The sequence below is a fragment of the Salminus brasiliensis genome, chromosome 6 (genome assembly GCF_030463535.1).
Source record: "Salminus brasiliensis chromosome 6, fSalBra1.hap2, whole genome shotgun sequence".
NCBI lineage: Eukaryota > Metazoa > Chordata > Actinopteri > Characiformes > Bryconidae > Salminus > Salminus brasiliensis.
In genome coordinates, this window is record NC_132883.1 from 33,154,115 (window position 1) to 33,173,684 (window position 19,570).

The 19,570-nt window shown below is 36.2% G+C and overlaps 1 protein-coding gene across 5 annotated transcripts in view; it reads left to right on the forward strand.

The window, feature by feature from the left end:
* ralgps1 (Ral GEF with PH domain and SH3 binding motif 1) overlaps nt 1-19,570 on the forward strand; it is an 87,152-nt gene that overhangs the window by 54,048 nt on the left and 13,534 nt on the right. For all 5 annotated transcript variants that reach the window (XR_011979833.1, XM_072682083.1, XM_072682085.1 and 2 more), the window contains exons 10-11: nt 18,160-18,297; nt 18,627-18,720. Coding sequence is in view for 4 of the 5 variants with exons in the window: in XM_072682083.1 (XP_072538184.1) it covers nt 18,160-18,297; nt 18,627-18,720 (232 nt within the window). In the remaining variant the exon portion in view is untranslated. The remainder of the gene's footprint in view (nt 1-18,159; nt 18,298-18,626; nt 18,721-19,570) is intronic.

The following is a 19,570-nucleotide window of genomic DNA, read 5'->3' on the forward strand; positions in this document are numbered from 1 at the left end:
TGTCAAAAGTGTTAGTAAGGGCTCTGGTGCATAGCAGGACACTTAGATTGATTATTAGTGGTTTTGTGGCTCTGAATGTGAAAATGTTCATGGAAACTGCATGAATAAAAGTCCCTATATTTCATCTTTAAAACTTGGACCTACCATGTACCATGACAAATCAAAGAACCTTTTAATGCTTCATTGGTTCTTCATTGGTTCTTTGCCTGATATTCTTTGTGTTGGTGGAAAATCTTTTGTAAATCTTTATGGTATATGTTTGTAAGACACTGGTGTAATTTTACGTAGGTGATGCTACATTTTTTTAAGTGAAGTTGCATCGGCACTATTATACAAAAGAAATGATGGCTGGCTGTGCATGTGTCGGGAGGCATGTGTCTGTCTTCACCCTCCCAGTGTTGGAAAGTATGTTTATTTATTTGTAGTAGTATATTGACCAACCGTTAAAAGCTATAATTTTAATTAATAACAATATTAATGTCTTAGTTAAATGTCTTAATGTGTTAAACTTGCCCAAAAGCAGTAGGATGGATTTTGAGCAAAAGTTTGAGATCTCTTGCAATGATGGTGTTAATACTTGTGATAATCTAATCCTACTAGAGAGACACTTATATACAGTATAGTTCTGTCTTGTAGGTAAGGAGCTGATGACGTGGCTGGCCACTTTGTTTTAGCTGCTAACCCACACACCACTATTTCAATGAAAGGCTGTAATCCAGAAGCAGACAAAAAATGAGGGAATAACTGAGGACTTAAATCATCACTCTAGGAGATGTGGCCTCTGTGGCTGTGCCTTAGTCAGAGAGTGTTTGTTCCAGTGTTTCTGCTGAGTCAAACTGAGTCATGAGGGCAATCAGTATGTCAATATATCACAATACTTGACACCACTTTTACAATATACAATATGTCATGATATTTTGTTTGCAAACAAAGCAGTACTAGTTGGAGCACCAGCAAAACAATAATGCCACAAAGAGGTAGAGGTAGCAAAATCAAACAACTAATAAAAACAAGTGTTAATTGACTGCAGTTGGCTGACATTCAGTGAGCTGCTACACTTCAGATTGCTGTCTTAGCTGAGAAAACAGTGCACAATCATCTTAAAACATGCTATAAATGAATTCACTTTCTTGTTTAGGTCACCCACACTTCTTTTTATTCTTTGATTTTATTCCATCTTTACTATTGTGTGTTATATACTGTGTTACTTGAATGCTTTTTGAATAAAAAGACTAATTCAAGTTTCTTTGGAGACTTGAACTAGTTTTCTGTTTAGCAGAGCAAGGCAGTGCAGACACTGATATCTACCTTTAAGCTTTTTAGACTGGAAAAAACAGTGCACACTACAATCTGGTTATCATAGGGTAGATACGGACCACTCTGAGGAAGGAGAAATGATAACAGTGTATTTAGAAAGACTGGAATTGATTACAGACTAAATGCCTGTGTCTAAGGAGCTGGCCCAGTGAAAGGAGGGAAAACATCCAAGCACTCATATGAAAATGACAAAAATGTGATGGGTGATGAATTTGAAAAGTTTTGTTCAAATTGCATGCTTCAGATTTTATCAAGTTTTTTATTCTACAGCAAATGTACTTCCTTAAGAATACTTAAGTTACAGTTTTAATTTAGATATTTAAAAAAATGTCTGGTGGCATTTTTGGAAAACAAATGCTTGAATGGATTTTTTTTTTTCCCCCTGACATTTCAAAATGACACAGGCTTTTCCATGAATCGTGTTCGAGGAGTGGAAATTTAAACAAGCGGGGTTGTGGGAGTCAAAATGAATACTTGCAAAATTGCACTTCTGTAGAAAGACTTGGCATGATTAAGAATTATAAAAAGAATATAAAAAAATTATACTGTTCATTTTCATATTCCATACATATTTTAGTATGTAATATTTTATATTTTTAACTCAGAACCGTCCTCTTTTCTCAAGAAGACAGTTGTTATCTTCCATTTTTTATTTCATAATTTTCTTTACCAACTTAAACACATTAATTTAATTTCTTTCTTACAAAATTAAGGGGATTGTTGTTCAGTTTCCCTGAATAACTTACACTTAAAGTAACTGCTAACTTTGGAGGGGTAAGTTTCAGACTGACATAGGTATTCTACAAAATGGAATTTCATAGGTCTACATTAATAAATGACATCAGAAATGTGAAATATGTGGCAGTACATAATTCCATAAGCACATGTGCTGACCTCAGATGACGAGAGTATTCTTTTCCCTTAGTGCTGATATTTTGTGATTGTCTGATCATGCAAAAGGCTACAGGCACTTGCCTCAGGTTTTCCATCTATGGAAAGAGTGAGCATACAAGGTCATGGACTTGCAAATCACTTGCAATGTAAAATGCAGGGTCACGTCATTTAGGGTTAGATTGCTCTCTGGGATTCTGTGTTTGCACAGTGTGCGGATCTGTGTTTAGGTAGTTTTTGGATGCGATTTTCCAGACAGATCAACACCGGGTCACTAATTATCATTTAAAACTTTTAAGCAGAGAGCATTTTCCATCATGATTTTAAGTAAATTTGTGAACATGATCATGCTTTTATAGGAAAAATCTTTGCACATGTGATGGGTGTGAGACTGTGCCAGCTTGAGTGCAGGTCACCTTTAAAGCAAGCACACCTGCTTATTTTAAAATAATCCCCTTTGAAAAGTACTTTAGATAAACTTAATGCTTTGCATGTTGTCATGCTGTTGTGTGCAGTGTTGTGTGTCATGGCAACATGAGGGAGGCCCCTGTTTTAGGTTTTCTTCAAATCTAGTAATCTTCTTCCATTTACAGCACAGTTTGCATTCTTGTCTCCCTGTCTGTTGGCTCTGAGCTTTAAGTTATAGTTAGACAGATAGTTATGCGGCAGTTGGGATTTTTGCTTGTTCGTTTGTTTTTTTGTTTTGTTTTTTGTTTGTTTGTTTTTAACACAGATCATTGGTTTGGAGCTTTCATGACTTTTAGTGGTATTTTAAAGGCTGGCAGATAGAAGAGTCTGATTATAGTCAAGCAAAACAAAGATTGAGCAGTGACATCATTCCAGCTGGGAGGCCAAATGTTCCTAAGTGTGGGCTTGTATGAGCCGCTTGTATGAATGTTGCTTGAGTGGTGTTAATGACACTCTAAGACCCTTGTTCTTGGTAAGTAGTACTTGCAATTCCTCACTGACAAATGCACTAATGAAGAAAGAAAGAAAAAAATCTACAACATCAGTACCAGTAAAACGGATCTTTGCTTTTTAATGTCAAATACATATTCTGTGCATGTGTGGTTCATCAGTAGAAGAGTCCAGTCCTGTTTGAATGTTTTAGTGGGGCCAAGCACAGGTTCTGTTGGATAAACATTAATCAGAACAGGGTTACTGTGTCTCCCTGTCTCTGTAGAGATGATTGATGTGTCTTTGTTGACCCCTGGTGACCCTTCCTCTTTAAGCTGTCATATTAGTCACCCACTTCAGCTTGAAATGGTTGGCAACTTCACAGCCTTACTTCCCTCACTTTCCCCACACAGCCAGAGGAGCCTGGATTAAAACGTGTTTTATATAGCATTAGGTTAGCAGTTATAGATAGTGCTAGTTAAAATCAGAGAGACTACAAATGGCTTGTAATGTTTTATTTTTTTTTTTTAATTGTGTATGAATAATCAGTTACTCATGACAAACTTAATTTATTATACACATAGTTTTAATAAGTTGTTTCATCTATTCATTACTGACCAGCAGGCTAATAGTGTTTAATTTCTGATGCTTAAGGAAACTTGCATCCAGCAGGCAGCTGGATTTCTCCCTGCCATTACCCTCCTCCCTCCCCTGCATTTTATGACACTAGCCAAAGGCCCCTGAATAGGACACCAAGCAGAGACTAAAGATCACACTCTGAAACAAAGAGGGTGTTTTCATTATAATATGATATATATATATAAGAAATGATTTTAAATGACAATTATGCTTTGTAAATAAAGACTTCTAATTAATTAATCCCTAATCAATTCTAATAATTCCAATCTTTTGTTTCTTTTTTCAAACTTTAGGGCTCCTGAAAAGGACATTGACATTTCTTTTTCTCCAAGCATGTTGAGAGTTAGTGGCAGTTTGAAAAAAAATATACAAAAAAGTGACTTTGTGGAAGCATGTGCTAGCTTTCCACATTTAGAGGAAAATGGGAAAAAATGAATCCACTTTCCCCACACAAACCTTCCCTTGTTTCATAATAATTGATTAATCAATATAAAAGGGCATAACAGCAGCTCTGCTTTCCTAGTTATCACCCCCACTTTACACCTGAGGCACCAGCAGGCTGTACAATATGAAGAAAATAAAGCCCATGCACATAGTTCATCTATTTATTTCATATTGCGTATGGCTTGCAATGTATGAAAAAAGAAATAATGCTCAAAATGCTCACAGCTCCAGTATCAAGCTGCTGCTTAACAAAAAATAACCGTATTGCATATAAGTGTCTTTGTGGGTGGACTAAGACGATAAGGACTAAGAGATATATAAGATTGATCTGTTGGGCTCACCTGTGAATAACTATAGAAACAGTCTCTCTTTTTCCTCAACACGTTGATGCACGTTCGTCTGTTCCCTACCACTGCAGCTGAAATCATTTTCCATGCTCTCATGGGGATGGTTTGGAGCGTGTGATTGCTCCTGTTGAATAATGGGAAATGTCTATTGACTGCGCACCTGCAGGCCTGCAGTTCTGGGCAATATAAAGGGGTGGGATTGTTTCTGCATGTGGCATGGGAAGTCAGGGTGTGAAGGGGTTCGTGTACACGTGTGTTCATATTTGTATAAAAAGGAAGCAGCTGTGGATTCTTCATCTTCATACTTTTTTAGGTTTAAGAAGATTCGGAAAAGCTTCAGAGAATTGAGGATTAATCAGTGTTTTTGAATGAGTTGTGCAAAATGTTTGATTGTTGTTTTTCTCCAAAGAGAACTGTGGTTTCCAAAATTGCATTGGTCACAGATTTAACGAATTCACGATGACATCCACTGAAAGAATGAGCTCTGTCATCTGGTATTTTTAAAGATACTTTATAGCTCCTTTTCCTTCATTAGGAAAATGTAGAAAACTTGGCACCAATGCAGTTTTCCAATCATTGGTATGGGTTGTATAAGAAGCAGGGATTTACGTTGTTCTGTTATTTCTCTGTATATCTTTAGAGTTTAAGTTATAAATGAAGAACCTGGCTTTATTAAGTTTGGCAGAGTAACACAAATCCATGCTTATTCAGTTCCTTTATGATTTAACAGTTAGTCACCAATAGGGTTGGATTTAAGAATGTATGTTTTGGAGGTTTGTTTTACATCTAGTCAAGTTCTGTTTTCCTGCTGTGCCTTGTGGTACTTTTTCCAGCCACATGTCCGTTGCCTTTTACAGTTGTTGTTTTACTACACTGCAGATTCCACTTCACAAAATAATTAAAAAAAAATTTTTTTTTTGAAAACCTTTGATCCTGAAACCAACCAGTGTAAAGTATCTAATTACATGTAAATTAGCTATTCCCTGTCCTTTGTTAATTTTTTTTTTTATTATTTAACTCTCAAGCAGACAGTCTCCAATGGAAACAGGTATTTTTGAGAGCTAAGTGCTTGGTCAAAAGTTTCCATAAGCATTTGTTTTTTCTTTTAGCTGAACTACAAAAGTTTACTACATAGGAACAGTCAACGCAGTTTTAGAGAAAATTAAAAGAGAGTTTGATTGCTCTTTCTAGACATCAGCTCTGAGTACTTTATTTGGCTGAGTTAGGGTTAGTTCTAGTACTTAATACAGTTCTAGTACTTAATACAAAGAGCTTTAGATTAACAATTTTGCAACTAGACCTTTGATTTATTCTTTCTGCCAGATTTGATCTGCCAGCAAATATTGGACAGGATGCACTGCCAGAGTACTTCACATACTTTCCTTTTCCCAAAAAAATGACTGCCTTTCAACTGCCAGTGACAACTGAATCGATTCTGCTTCAGTGTTTAAGAGGAAAAATGAGCATGTCAGCTGTGCGTGACATTCTCAAGAAATTAGATTTTCCTTTTACCATTAAATACATTCCCTTGATCGCTGTCAAATTTTGAGGTTGGAACCATTCATACTCGTTTTCCACTCTGCCTAAGCCCCCTTGTCCATTTCATTTTTCTGTTATGTCATTCACCACTGAGTGATGGGCATATGAGACTAGTTCTCCTTTACTTTGAACCCTGTACATGGTATAGGATATCAATTAATACAAAATTAGAATGCATGCAGTGCTGTTCTGCTTACTGCAGACTGTTTTGTTCATTTCATATGTTCTTTTACTCCCCTTTTGCACTCCTGAATTTTAAAGTCTCACCGAAAGCAACATGTAAAGGAGCAGTCTCAAAGCCATGAGTAAATCATAACAGGGACTGACATTTACTTTGAGCAGCATTATTCTTTGTCTCCTGCTGCATAGCTGCAAAGAACAGGGTTTGCTCTGTTAGACTGTGTTTGGGTTCAGGTCTGCTAACTTTAATGTGCAGGGCTGGAGGATGCTGCTGGGATCAGTGTGAGAAGCACCGCTGGGGCGATATTACCCTGAACATCATGCATAACATGCCACTCAAGTTTGTTTATGGTACTGGAAGACTATCAGACCAACAGTTTTCCTTCCCTAAACAAAGTGCTGAAGACTTTTGGGAAAAGCAACTCTCAAGGTTTGTATATGTATATGCAGGAATACCAAGCGTATTTATAAGAGATCAACTGTAAGCAAGCATTCAAACATGGTACTACATCACACCTGTATTTGCTAACTAAAAATGAAGTTGATGAAGAAGAATAACCAAGGATAAAAGAACTAAGGATGTGCAAAGCAGGAGCAAAAGAAATATAAAAGTTTTCCCATAATCTGTTTACCATGATTGTTCAGGTTAAGCAAAAAATACAAAAGGAAGACAAATGTGAGACAGCTTTAGGTTTAAGTTTGAAATTATTTTGTATTGCTGCTACTTTTGGTAAAAGGCGGGACTAAACAAACACCATATTGAGCGTTACGAGAATTCCTGTTCGTATTTCAACCAGCAAAGATTTTCTTTTTTTACACAGCCTATGTCCATATGAGACTCCCGCACATGACGCTAAGAGCACTCTAATCTCACGCTGTACATGATTTTATCTACACGCACTGTTTCCATGACAGACAGTTGCTTAGTCAAGATGAGGGAATTACTCTAATGAATTTGCTGTTGGAAGTAATCATGGCAGTAAAACTGAATTCTACTCTGTTCTGGTTCAGTCTTAACCCATCTATACCATTCCTAGTTGATCATCAATCAGCCTACTTACCATAGACCTCTTACTACTATGTTATTTGAAGATCATGTAAGGAAGAATAGGTTACACTACGTACATTGCATAAGCCCTTAATAACACACAACCTGCATTAACATTTTTAAAAGCTGATTTCAAATGCTACCAGCTTTCATAAAAGCTTCACTTATGTAAAGTGTTGCTTGAACAGCAGATGTCTGCTTTCAGATCATGACAGGAGGTTTTAAAGCTGTCTGTCTGTTCTGCAAAACAAAGCTTCTACCAGTAAGAACACCTCTCAGGAGAAGAAGAACTGACACGTGTGAAATGTGAGCACCATGTGTGCACCGAGCACCAGCATGGTGTATGTCATTCTCCTGTGGAGAAGATGACTTATTTGTTTTTTCCTGAAATATTTTTTTTTCTACTGCCCTATAGAATGAGCAAATCAAAGTCACAGCAGGACACACATGCACTCCTGTAAGACAACACACATTTCAATGCACCATCGGACCTCACAAGTTACATTTCTCTTTGTCTGAAATGTTTTTTTTTCCAAATGCCATCTGACAGTCTGCTAGATTTGACTGGACTAAAGTATACAGTGGGCTGTAAGTTGATCCAACATGTTGTGACTGTTGAATTTATTCTCATCTGTCCTTTTGTTATTGAGAGCTGCAGCTTGAAAATATCAGTGAAAGCTGTAGCTTTTAACAGAGTTTAAAGCCAGGTCAAAGATCAGTCCAGTATGAAGTCATATCCTGTCTGCAGGAGCGGTGCATGGGAAAGGGACAGGGCCAAGACATTCTGCTACAAACACACCCTTACAACCTAAGTGAATCGCTCAGTTATTTGCCACAGTGCTTGGCCTTGCTTTTTTTGCTGCTTTAACATTAACATGCACTGTGTACAGTGCTGCTGTTTGAGTAGTTTTGTCTGATTAATGCATCTATTCTCATTGCATACTGTTGTCAAGGCTGTGATGATCCCTGACCAGAAGAGCTTGAGTGTGTTTTGGTAGGACATTGTTGTTGTGTAGTAGTATGTGTGTAGCTACCCATTATTTAAGTTAAGACAGTGACATTGAAGGCATGAAGGAAAAGGAGGCGATAGGAACAAGACCACCTCCCTGAGGAGGAGGTGCACAGTATGTGCTCATTGCACTTGAAAGAGACTCCTTGTTTGTGCTGGCCCAGCGTAGCCCATGTGGTTGGAGGGAGACTACAGAAGCACTCAACATCAATCCACACTGTGAAAGCCTTAGGTCTTTTCAGATCTTGACTTTCTGCTTAGTTCATATGCTTCTTTTAATCTGATTTGACCTTTGTTTGATCAAAGCTGCACTCTAAAATAAAAGCTTCCCTAATAGTTTCTAGGGAAAACTTCAGTAAACAAAAAAAAAATCAGTATTAAAATATTTAAATTATGTGGATTTTTTATGTATTTCTTTTTTGAATTTTTCATGCTCCAATATCCCATGGATTGGCTTGTATTAGTTTGACTGCATCAGTAAAGGTTCCGGCACCTTTTACCTTCTATAAAATGAGCCATAAAAAAAATTGTTGGAAATGAACTTTAAAAAAATTTGCTTTTTTTGTTATTTTCATTTATTCATGGCTGATATGCTTTCAGAAAAGAGAAAACTGTTCATTCTGCTATTGCAGAAGCGTTAATGGCTAAAACAGTCCTTATTTGTTTTCCTTTTTAAAGTAAAATATCTCCCATAGCCTTGATTTTGCTTGCTGTGTTTTCACTTTGTTCCATACGTTTCCCATCAGTACTTTCTAAATTGCAAGCTGACAAATCAGTTATGATTATATTTGCTACACAAACAGTAGTTAATCAAAGTAAGTTGAAAGGCTGCTTTTGGGAATGAGGAAAGCAGATCTGTAGAAAGGATTGGAAAAGGAAGCCATTTTGACCTTGTCACCTCTGCTTCTTGGTTTTATTTCCATGTTAAACTTAATGCTGTAGGTACTGCACCTCTGGGCTGTGTTCAAAAGTTGCTGTTTTTTTACTCTTTTTGCTCTGATTCTCTGGGTCCACATGGTGTAAACTACTCCCTTTATGACCCTGGCCTGCTACTTTTTTATGAGAGTTGTGAATCAGTTGTCATCATTGATCCGTCCTTGGGAATAGGCAGTGGAATTTCTTCAGGGAAGCTAGTTTCAGAAAGCTTTTCATTTTTGGCAGGATAAGTGACACAGTGTATCAAAGTACTAGGATTAGAGATTTAGGAATGAGTGACATGGTGCCACTAAATTGCCCTTCAGATTTATTAGTGCAGATCTATGATTAATAGACTAATACATCACATCTGTGATTTCGGTCTGCATTTTTTATACAGACAGGTACCAAAGTTAAAGTTCACAGTAAAGCTAGTACACAGTATACAGAGACAGTCTGTGTTGGCAGTTTCCTAGCTCTTCATCTGTAATCAGTTCTTCTTGTTCTTTTTGTCTGTGTGCTTGAAACATTCTATACCAGCTTCTAGTATGGTTCCTGACATAAGCAACTTGAAACTAATCGCCTAGGGTGGCAACTTGCCTTGAATTGCAAGGCAAAAATGTGCTGTAACACACACATCTTGCATTGTGAAGTTTCTTTAGTTACAACTCCAATGATGGCTTATCTTGTGAGGTCTAAGCCTTTTATGCATATATAGGGTAAATCGATCTCATTAAGTGAGTAGTAAGTAAGTAACAGGCAAATATTTTCCCAAGCTTAAGCAAATAGGATAAGAGAGATCAAAGTAATTTAACAGTTTGTAATTATACAGTTTAATATAATTGTGATTGGATCATGTCTGATGGGGTTGTGCACTGTAATATAAAGTCAGCCTCTGCTTAAAAAAAGAAAAGAGAGCAAAGATAGAAGGATTAGCAGACTACACTACGCACTTGTTTATACTGTTTAAACTGTTAAATTACTTTGATCTCTCTTATCCTATTTGCTTAAGCTTGGGAAAATATTTGCCTGTTACTTAAAACCCACATTTTACCATGTTCATCTCCACTCTGGAGCCTAAAGAGCAAAGCAAGCACTCCCAATGATGTAATGAGTAATAACGCCTTCTATGTGACAAAGATTTGAATGGGGTGAGAACAATTTTTTTCCTAGCATTTCTGCATTCAGCAACATTGTTTCTATATGCTTGTTTTTTCTGTAAGGTAGCGTGAGCCAAAAACAAAAGAGAAATCTCCTCATCAAACTGCTGCAAACATAATATCATGGGGCAGTATATTGTGCTTGAAGGAGAATTCAAACTGCCAGTTTTACTATTTTACCTACTTCACCTACTAGCATCTTTCTAGGTGACCGTGAGAGCGATGAAAAGGGAGGGTTGACCTACTCACCCACATAGAGTAAGGCCATTTACACAGATGGCTGTGGCATTGCTGGGGATCACTACTATAAGGCCAGCACTTGCACTACTCAGGAGCCCTTGGGTAACCTTAGGTAGCCTGTGCAATCTAAAGGGTTAAAATGGTCATCCACCCAGGTACTGATAAGGTAACTATAAACATATTTGTATTTTACTTCACACAAAGCTGTCCCAAAGCTGTAAGTTACTGTGGTTGTGGTACGTCCCATGACCGTAATTCATTGTAGTGGTCGTCTGATTTAGACTTGTGTAATGTCAAAGCATGTGAGCTAACAGCCTTGCTAATGTGTTAGGGAGGAAACCACACTCCCCTGAATGATGCTGTGAATGAAGCAGTACTCATGCAGTCATTTATTACCGTCTGAGTGATGATCTACTCCTAAATGTCACGTTTTATCTTTGACAACTTGAAATGCAACCTTTAAAACCTGATGAAAGCTGAGAACATCTCTTTAAGCCTCCAGACGTAGCAAGGCTTCTCATTAACTTGCATTTTACGCAGATGACATGCTTCTATCTTAAACAACAGTCCTCCTGTTGATTTAAATGCAGAAATAGGTGGACCACAGTTATATAGATCTGTGCACTAGCCAATGAACAAACCAGCAGTATTTTCCATCATTATACACTTATAAAACCCCTAATGAGGATATTAACTGCAATTATAGTCAAAAGCATTACTGTGCAGTATTTAAGCACACACATTACGAAGCTATTCCCGTCTGGGCCAGCAACATTCCAGAATCTGCTATGTTTTAATATTATGTGTATCAGTGCCATAACCAATAATAAGGCAAGGGGAATTATTACAACCGCTTTGTCTTGTTGAAGCGCTATAATGCATTAAATTAGTTTGTTGCTTCCATTTGGAATCACTGCAACATTTCTCTTGCTCACTATACCACATGAAGGAGCAAGAAGGGCAGTTACATAAGCCTGTCTGTCATAACTTCCATGGACTGCATGAGAGAGAGAGAGAGAGAGAGAGAGAGAGAGAGAGAGAGAGAGAAGCTTATTCCAGTCTTTCTGTTCATGTCCTTAAACCTCCTTGAGCACTGGACAGTCAGACACTTATTTGTTCTTACCTTATTATGCAATACTGTTTTCCAGAAATAAGTACATTCAAGCACTCTGTCCAGGGCAGAAGTCATGCACTTCTTTAGATTGCTAATAGAAAGGCCTGTACACTTTTCTCTAAATATAAAATCATGAATAGGAGAAAATGTTGAATTTTTAAATTAGTTTTTATGCTTGGATAAGTATCTCCAAACATAAAGCATAAAATCGTATTGTGTACAATAGAGTCACTTCAGTCAGTTTAGCTTGTGTTTTTGTTTGTTTGTTTTTTAATGTGATTTGGCTTCTCAGAGTTATTCCCACTTGGTTGAGTCATGAAGTTCCGTAACATGGACATACTGGGGTTGAGCTGATGGCTGAGTTCAGGCCATTTTGTTTTTTTACTTCTCTTCAGGTCTTTATCCATTCAGTCATTAGCTGTGCTATATAAACAAAATATACAGAACATACCAGTGTTTGTGTGTGTGTTTTTAAATAAATTACCATCAATATGGTGGGTAAAAAAGCAACATGACTATGGGATTACTTTGTGTGGATATCACACTTCAGATATTTTGAAGATTAACTTACTTTAACATAATAAATAATAACTAAATATAAAAAAAATAATTTTAATTTCCCTTTACCTTAAGTATCACCTCAACCCAAACCCATAATTCTTACCATGGTCTTAACCCTAACCCCTATCATAGTAAAGTGAGAGCTGACCTATTTTTTTTCTTTGGAAACTTGACCATTACACTCATGTGAGGTAATGTCATTAACAAATACACAAAAACTGTGAAAAATGGAGATTTGATATGACTGCGAAGATATATTACCAGCCCTCCTCAGAGTTGTCCCAGGTGTTCCCTGCAGGGTAGAAATGCCCCACTGAAAAGGCATATACAGAACTCCCACTGCTGGAATGCTCTTCAGCCTCTTCCTAGGTCAAACCTTCAAGACCCCCATATACAATGTGGTGAGAGATAAAATTCCATCAAAACATATGACCACAGATTGTAGACTATGGAGTATAAGTACACAATAAAATTGACATCTCCTAACTACTTGATTTAATTCTGTGGTTATAAACAGTCACAAAGCAGCCCAGTCACAAAGCAGCCCAGGCACTTGCTTAGAGGAACAACTCAAGATATGTCCATTCTCAATACCTGATACAAGTTTGCATGATTATCTGTGTATTCTCTATAAAATGTATTCTTTTATAGTACTGTTGCAAAGTTGGTAAAGGTTTAGAATGTTGAAAAAATATATATAAAAAATATAAATCATTCCTCTATTTAGAAATTATCCAACATAATTCAGTCACTTATCAAACAAATAACCCACATTTAATTTTTGCTTTTTTTTCAAAGCACCTGCTAAATGGTTGTCCGCTAGCTTATGAAATACATTTAATATCTTTCATGTTTTCTTTTCCGTCTACATTAGCCACATGCATGCTAAATGAATTGGTGAATGTCAGTCAGTCCAATTAATTAAAAAAGGTTTTGAACTACAGTTTATAATTGAATGTGATATTGTCAACATTTTGTCTCTTGTAATCATAGATACAGAAGAATGTATGGATGGGGCAGTAAAATTCATTTGAAGCGAATAGTAGCTAAGTGCTGCTGTGCACTACTGCATGCTCTAAATATTCTTCCCATTCTAGAGCAGACAATGGCATCCCAAGCTTGTGTGCTGCAATGAATAAAAACACTTGGAAGAAACAACTTTGTTCCTTGCTGAGTTAGGGATCAATTTAAAATAACTGCATGCCATTACAAAGATTTAAAGAGCATTTTCCCCACTCTTAACCCAGTTGTACTGCTGGTGATCTAGGATTTCTGCACTGTTCAACTGCTAAAACTGCTATTCACACCATTGCTGAGTTAAAAGTGTATTATTTTGCTCTTATCAAACTTAATTTTTTGTTGTTGTTGTTGTTTAAAAGCAAATTTAAGTTTTGGTTCTCAATGTTTTAAATGAACTATTACAGTTCCCAGATGCTTCAGAACAGGAAACACTAAATCTATTGCTACCAAATAAGAATTTGTTGACTCAAATTTCGAGAGGTCTCAGTTTATTGGAGGGTGTATTTGTTGTGGGGAGTGGGTAGGTGTGAAGAATCCCCTTCTAAAATACAGTTTCTAAATTTGGCTTCAGAACCCCTTTTCCAAGCTCTGACTCCATCCAGATTGTTTTTGGTATTTATAGGCCAAATGCTATACATCTCTCTATGTCCTCTGTAACAAGTGATCAGATTTCCTTGATTGATATTAATATATCATAGCTGATGAATATCAATCACTGTTCTTTCTAAGATTTATTATGGCAAAGTACTGTAGTGCTTGAAATATTTTTTTTTTCATTCAGTTTTGTTTCAGCCTTTTTAAAGTGCTTAGTTTTAAAGTTTTTAACTGTAGTTTAGCATCACAATAGCAGAGTCAATCATAAATGAATTTGATTTAAGCTCCAAACTGTTTTTCCTTAAACGTCAGATCAGTAATGATTTATTTATTTATTTGAGCTGATGGCTGAGTTCAGGCCATTTTGTTTTTTTACTTCTCTTCAGGTCTTTATCCATTCAGTCATTAGCTGTGCTATATAAACAAAATGTACAGAACATACCAGTATGTGTGTTTTTAAATAAATTACCATCAATATGGTGGGTAAAAAAGCAACATGACTATGGGATTACTTTGTGTGGATATTACACTTCAGATATTTTGAAGATTAACTTAGTTTTAACATAGTAAATAATAACTAAATATCTATATAAAAAAAAAAATTATTTCCCTTTACCTTAAGTATCACCTCAACCCAAACCCATAATTCTTACCATGGTCTTAACCCTAACCCCTATCATAGTAAAGTGAGAGCTGACCTATTTTTTTTCTTTGGAAACTTGACCGTTACACTCATGTGAGGTAATGTCATTAACAAATACACAAAAACTGTGAAAAATGGAGATTTGATATGACTGTGAAGATATATTACCAGCCCTCCTCAGAGTTGTCTCAGGTGATCACCACCTCAGCTCTTTTCTTAGTACAGTTTGAAACAAGAATAGCATCAACTTAATGAAGGTACCCATTGCAGTCAAGTTTACATACAACCACAATGGACATGGAAGTCATGGCATTATTAGGCCAAACATTAATGTTGAGAAGAACAGTTCAAAGAAATCATTGGAAGTCTGCTTTTGCCATGACATTTATGTCCATTAAATGTCTGACCACAACTGTATATTCATATATCTGATGTATGATGTTCAGAGTCATATTGGTATTGACCAATAGTTACCAAAAATGACCATGGGGTAGATGCTTAGATCGGACTTTCAGACTGATATTTCATAAGTGTACATTTATTGTACACTTGAGCAATTAAGTTTTGCTTTAGTTCTAAATTGGTCAAAATATTTTTGTTATGTGCCTCAACATTGGTAGAGAAGTATTCAAATGTAAATGTATTGATATAGCACTTTTAACAACAGGCATTGTCACAAAGTAGCTTTCCAGAGATCTGTGTCTGTGCCCCAAATGAGCAAGCCAATGGCAACAGGGGCAAGGAAAACTCCCTCAGACCAGACCTTGAAAGGAGCGAAGATAGAGGGGAGCCCTCTGGTCAGTGCAGGATTGCAAAACAAATAACAGAAATAAATACAGAAATAACTAAAGCCAGGCATACACTTTTTGGAAATCTTGTTCTTTTCAAAGTTGGCCTGACTGGCACGTTGCAACATTAGTTCCTTAGGCAGAGTTCAGGCACTCCGTTCAGCAGACTATGGTGCCCTGTATATCAAAAATATGTATAGCTGTGCTAACTTGTGAAATGCTGTGTGCTGAAATTTCATGGAAAAATGAGAAAAAGTACATAGCCCCAGCAAGTGGCTGGAAAGATGTGGACAATACAGTTTGTTCATTTTGCAGAGAGTATTGAAGGTAAGCTACGACTTAACTGCGTGTGTGTAGGGTTGTCCAAAACATTTTCAACTCTGTATGGTTAGTAATTTCTGTAGTAATTGTTTTTTGTAAGAGTCTATGCAGGGATCAGTCTCATCCAGGAGATGAGTGCTTGTGAGTTCATGAAGTAAATTAAATATATTGGATATCAGCGATTACCCATAATGTATCTCCTATAACCTTTATTTTTGCAATTTAATTTTTTTGAGTTTATTATCTTTATGGTTATGCATTCATTTTAAACTCTTTGCTAAATTCGTGTAAGCAAATAACATTCATAACGGTCTTTATTTTAAGCCAAAAAAATACTCTCTGTTTGCCTTTTTTTCTTAAAGATACATTCATTTTCAGTAAGGTCTATTAATTTACAACATATCAGAGTGCTGTAAAGTCCCAACATCCTAGAATAGATCTGTGTAGATCACGTGTAATTATTTGGAATTTCTTTTTGGAGTGCCAAACCATTTAATTTCATATAATGTCTCTTAGCCTTTCCTGTGCTTTTGCAATGGTTTTAGCCCTAATACTTTGTGACTCATTTGCTGGTTAGCCACTTTAGTAAATCAAATTGAACTGAAATACTTTTCTAATGAGTAAAACTGGTTTAGACTTATTCTGTCTTGTGTTGTTCTCTACACTTTCACTTTTTCCATAATTGCAAGCTTGGGCCACTGACCTCTTGCACCGTTGTTCTAGCTTTTGTTCAGTCTTTCTGAGGACACAACCATTGGCTTTTACTTACATTTACATTCATCTTTCAATTTTTCTCACTAAAAAAAGGGTTAATTGAACGGTGTAAAAACCTACTGATGCACATGCTACTGCTCACTAGAAACTGCTAGGCTCTACCATACAGACACCCACCGACCTCTGAACCCAACAACTGTGACACACATTTATCTTTTTGTAAGTCTGAAGGGCAGATTGAGTGTCATTCATTAATTTATAGCTCTATTCATGTTCCCTTGCACACATACTTGGTCTGAGTGATTCTCCAACATTTGGCCAGACATTAGTTTGGTTACAGAGTAAAAAAAACATCATTTTGAACATGTTCTTGATACTTCCTCAGCTCAAGTATTTCCACTGGCATGTTTATCCAGAGGCACAAGGTTTACTTGGCAATGACTTGTAGTCAGGACTTGTTTGTTTTTCCAATTGACAGGAGTTCCATCTATGAACTATTTTTTTTCCAATTGTTGATCATCTCAAAATCAGTTGTGCTTAGTTAAACAAATATAGGTGAGTGGGATGGCAGAGCTTTCGAGGTTTTAGAGGTTTCAGTCAACTATGAGGCATAAAGTGATAATATACAAATATATTCTGGTCTGTGTCCTTTGTATTGTAGTATTTCTAATCATTTGCAGCTAATGTGGCACACCTGATTCTAATTTTATGCACTTTAAATACAATAAATATTAAATGTGGTGAGGGTGTCTTCCTTTTGAGAAATTGCAATTTTATTAATTACATTTCATTACATTATATAAACTTTCCAGTTTTGTTTGTTTAGTTATGTTACCTCCATCTCTCAATGTTGCTCAAATGAAGATCAAATGTCCAAGATTAAATATCTCAATATGACAAAGGTTCCTTGGGGTATCCTAATGTTTCACAGAATTGTATGTACTGAATGGTTGTAAGATTTTACCCATTTAATAGTTTTCATTTGACTCATTTTCTTTAAAATTGTATTTCTGTGCTGTATTTACTGTATGGAAAATTATACATACTTGTGTTGGTGTTATTGTTGGCAGTGCTGTTTTGTTTTCTAATTAGAAAACCTCCTCAGCTTTACTTATGAATGCCCTTTGAGAAAGCAGATGGACACATCCTAAAACTCCTTTGTTCCTCACTTCTGCTTTCCAAAACTACACACCTTTAGGGACATGTCTGTTTCTGCAACTACATACTCCCACCTCACCCTGCATGCTGGACTTCCTTTTCCTTGTACTGTCGCCTTTCAATTAGTAGTTAGCATGAGAATCATGGTGGGAGTTGTCCCATAACCAGTCATTAGAGATGTTTAAGGTGGGTGAAGGAAAGTTAGGAACAGAGATTTGACCTTAAATGAGTTCAGATGTTGTTTACAGTGTTTTTGCAGCTGTGTTCATACCAATTGGCTATTGGTATTACTGACTATTTGACTTTTGAGTAAATTACCTGATGAGGGAAAAAATATTCTGTCCTTAGATTAATATATATAAATGAATATATATGTATATACCTACTACTATACCTACTTCATATCATTGCTGTCATTGAAACCTTATAGCTCGATTTTTCTTCCCTCTTTCTTTTATAATGCTTTAAAATGTCCTATATCTTTGTACAGTAAACCTAAGGACGTCTTCTATAAAGTATACCAAAGTTTGTTGTGACAGTCAAAATGCATAATAAACTGACAGTAAAATTAATAAATTCAGCAGTCACATTTGTTTTTTATTTTTTTAACTGTCTTTCAGGAATTTACCTGTTTGATATGACCTACATTGACTCTGCCTACCCGGCCACTGACAGCATTATAGAGACCGAGCAGAGGACCAATCAAATGAACAATCTTCTCCGTATCATTTCTGATCTTCAGGTGTCCTGCAATTATGGTCAGTGTCATACATACCATATACTGCCAGTAACAGTACATTATGACTGAGTAAAGTTCTTCTACACCTTTTTTCATTTTGCCAGTATATTATTTGTATAAGAAATAGTATACTGTGTCCACGAGAGGGAGCCATTGAGTTTTACAGTTGTTGCCTTTGATTTGTCTTTTACATTACATGATACATTATATGTATTATATTAATAATTGACATAATGGATGTATTTATTAATTTACCCTTTTATCTACCACTAAATGTAAACATTTTACCATGGCAATCAGCACATAAACACCAAATTTATGTTGTGCTTTCCCACACTCCAACCACAGATCACCTCCTGACATTACCACATGTGCAGAAGTACCTGATGTCAGTGCGCTATATTGAAGAACTGCAGAAGTTTGTGGAGGATGACAATTACACGTAAGTATGACTGTGGTACAGAATGTTGGTAATGATTTAATTATTAGGAACTGTACATTTTACAAAGTTGACCAATAAAAAAAAGAACTGCACTTATAAAAGTAAAACAACAAAACTGTAACTGAATGTGAATACTCTGTATGGAACCATTAGTCATCAGCATGATCCTTGATTAAAGAGCTATTTACTTTTTAACCAGCAATATTACTAAACCATGTGGTGTATGTGGGTTTTAGGTTTATTTGGTTTGGCCACTTGGTACAGTTTCCCCAAACTGCTCATTTTGTGGTCACAGAGGCATTTCCTTGGAGTTTTCTCTTTTACATTAAAGCCTCGTTTAGCAATAAATGGGTAATTTTCAATTCATTCTTTTTCTCTATTGATCTGCTTATCCTTTACTGTGTCATTGTTTAAGTGACCTTTTTCTTGGATCAATTAACCCAGGTATGATATTATAAAAATAGTTTGTCACCATTGAAAAAAACACAAACATTACATTGTGTTTTCATAGGATGATGTAATCTGCAGTAGAGGGTCTCCCCACTTCCTGTTTCCAGTCCAACATTCAGTGCTCCTTCCAGCCACACTGTGTGGTCCTGTCTGTCTGAACTGGTCTTTAGTTGCAGTAGTTACAGACTGTTTTAGCAATGCCCTAGACACTTAAAAAACGAAGAAATAGCTTTCCGTTATGTTACTTGTCCATTTTTTTTTTGTCAAAAAATGTTTTTGCATGTATATATTAGATGTCCTTATATTTTATTTATTTGTCTTGTTTTTTTTTCTCCCAAAGAAAGTGAGATTATTATAGACTCACATACTACCTTGTGTTTCCAGGTTCATCAAGCCAACA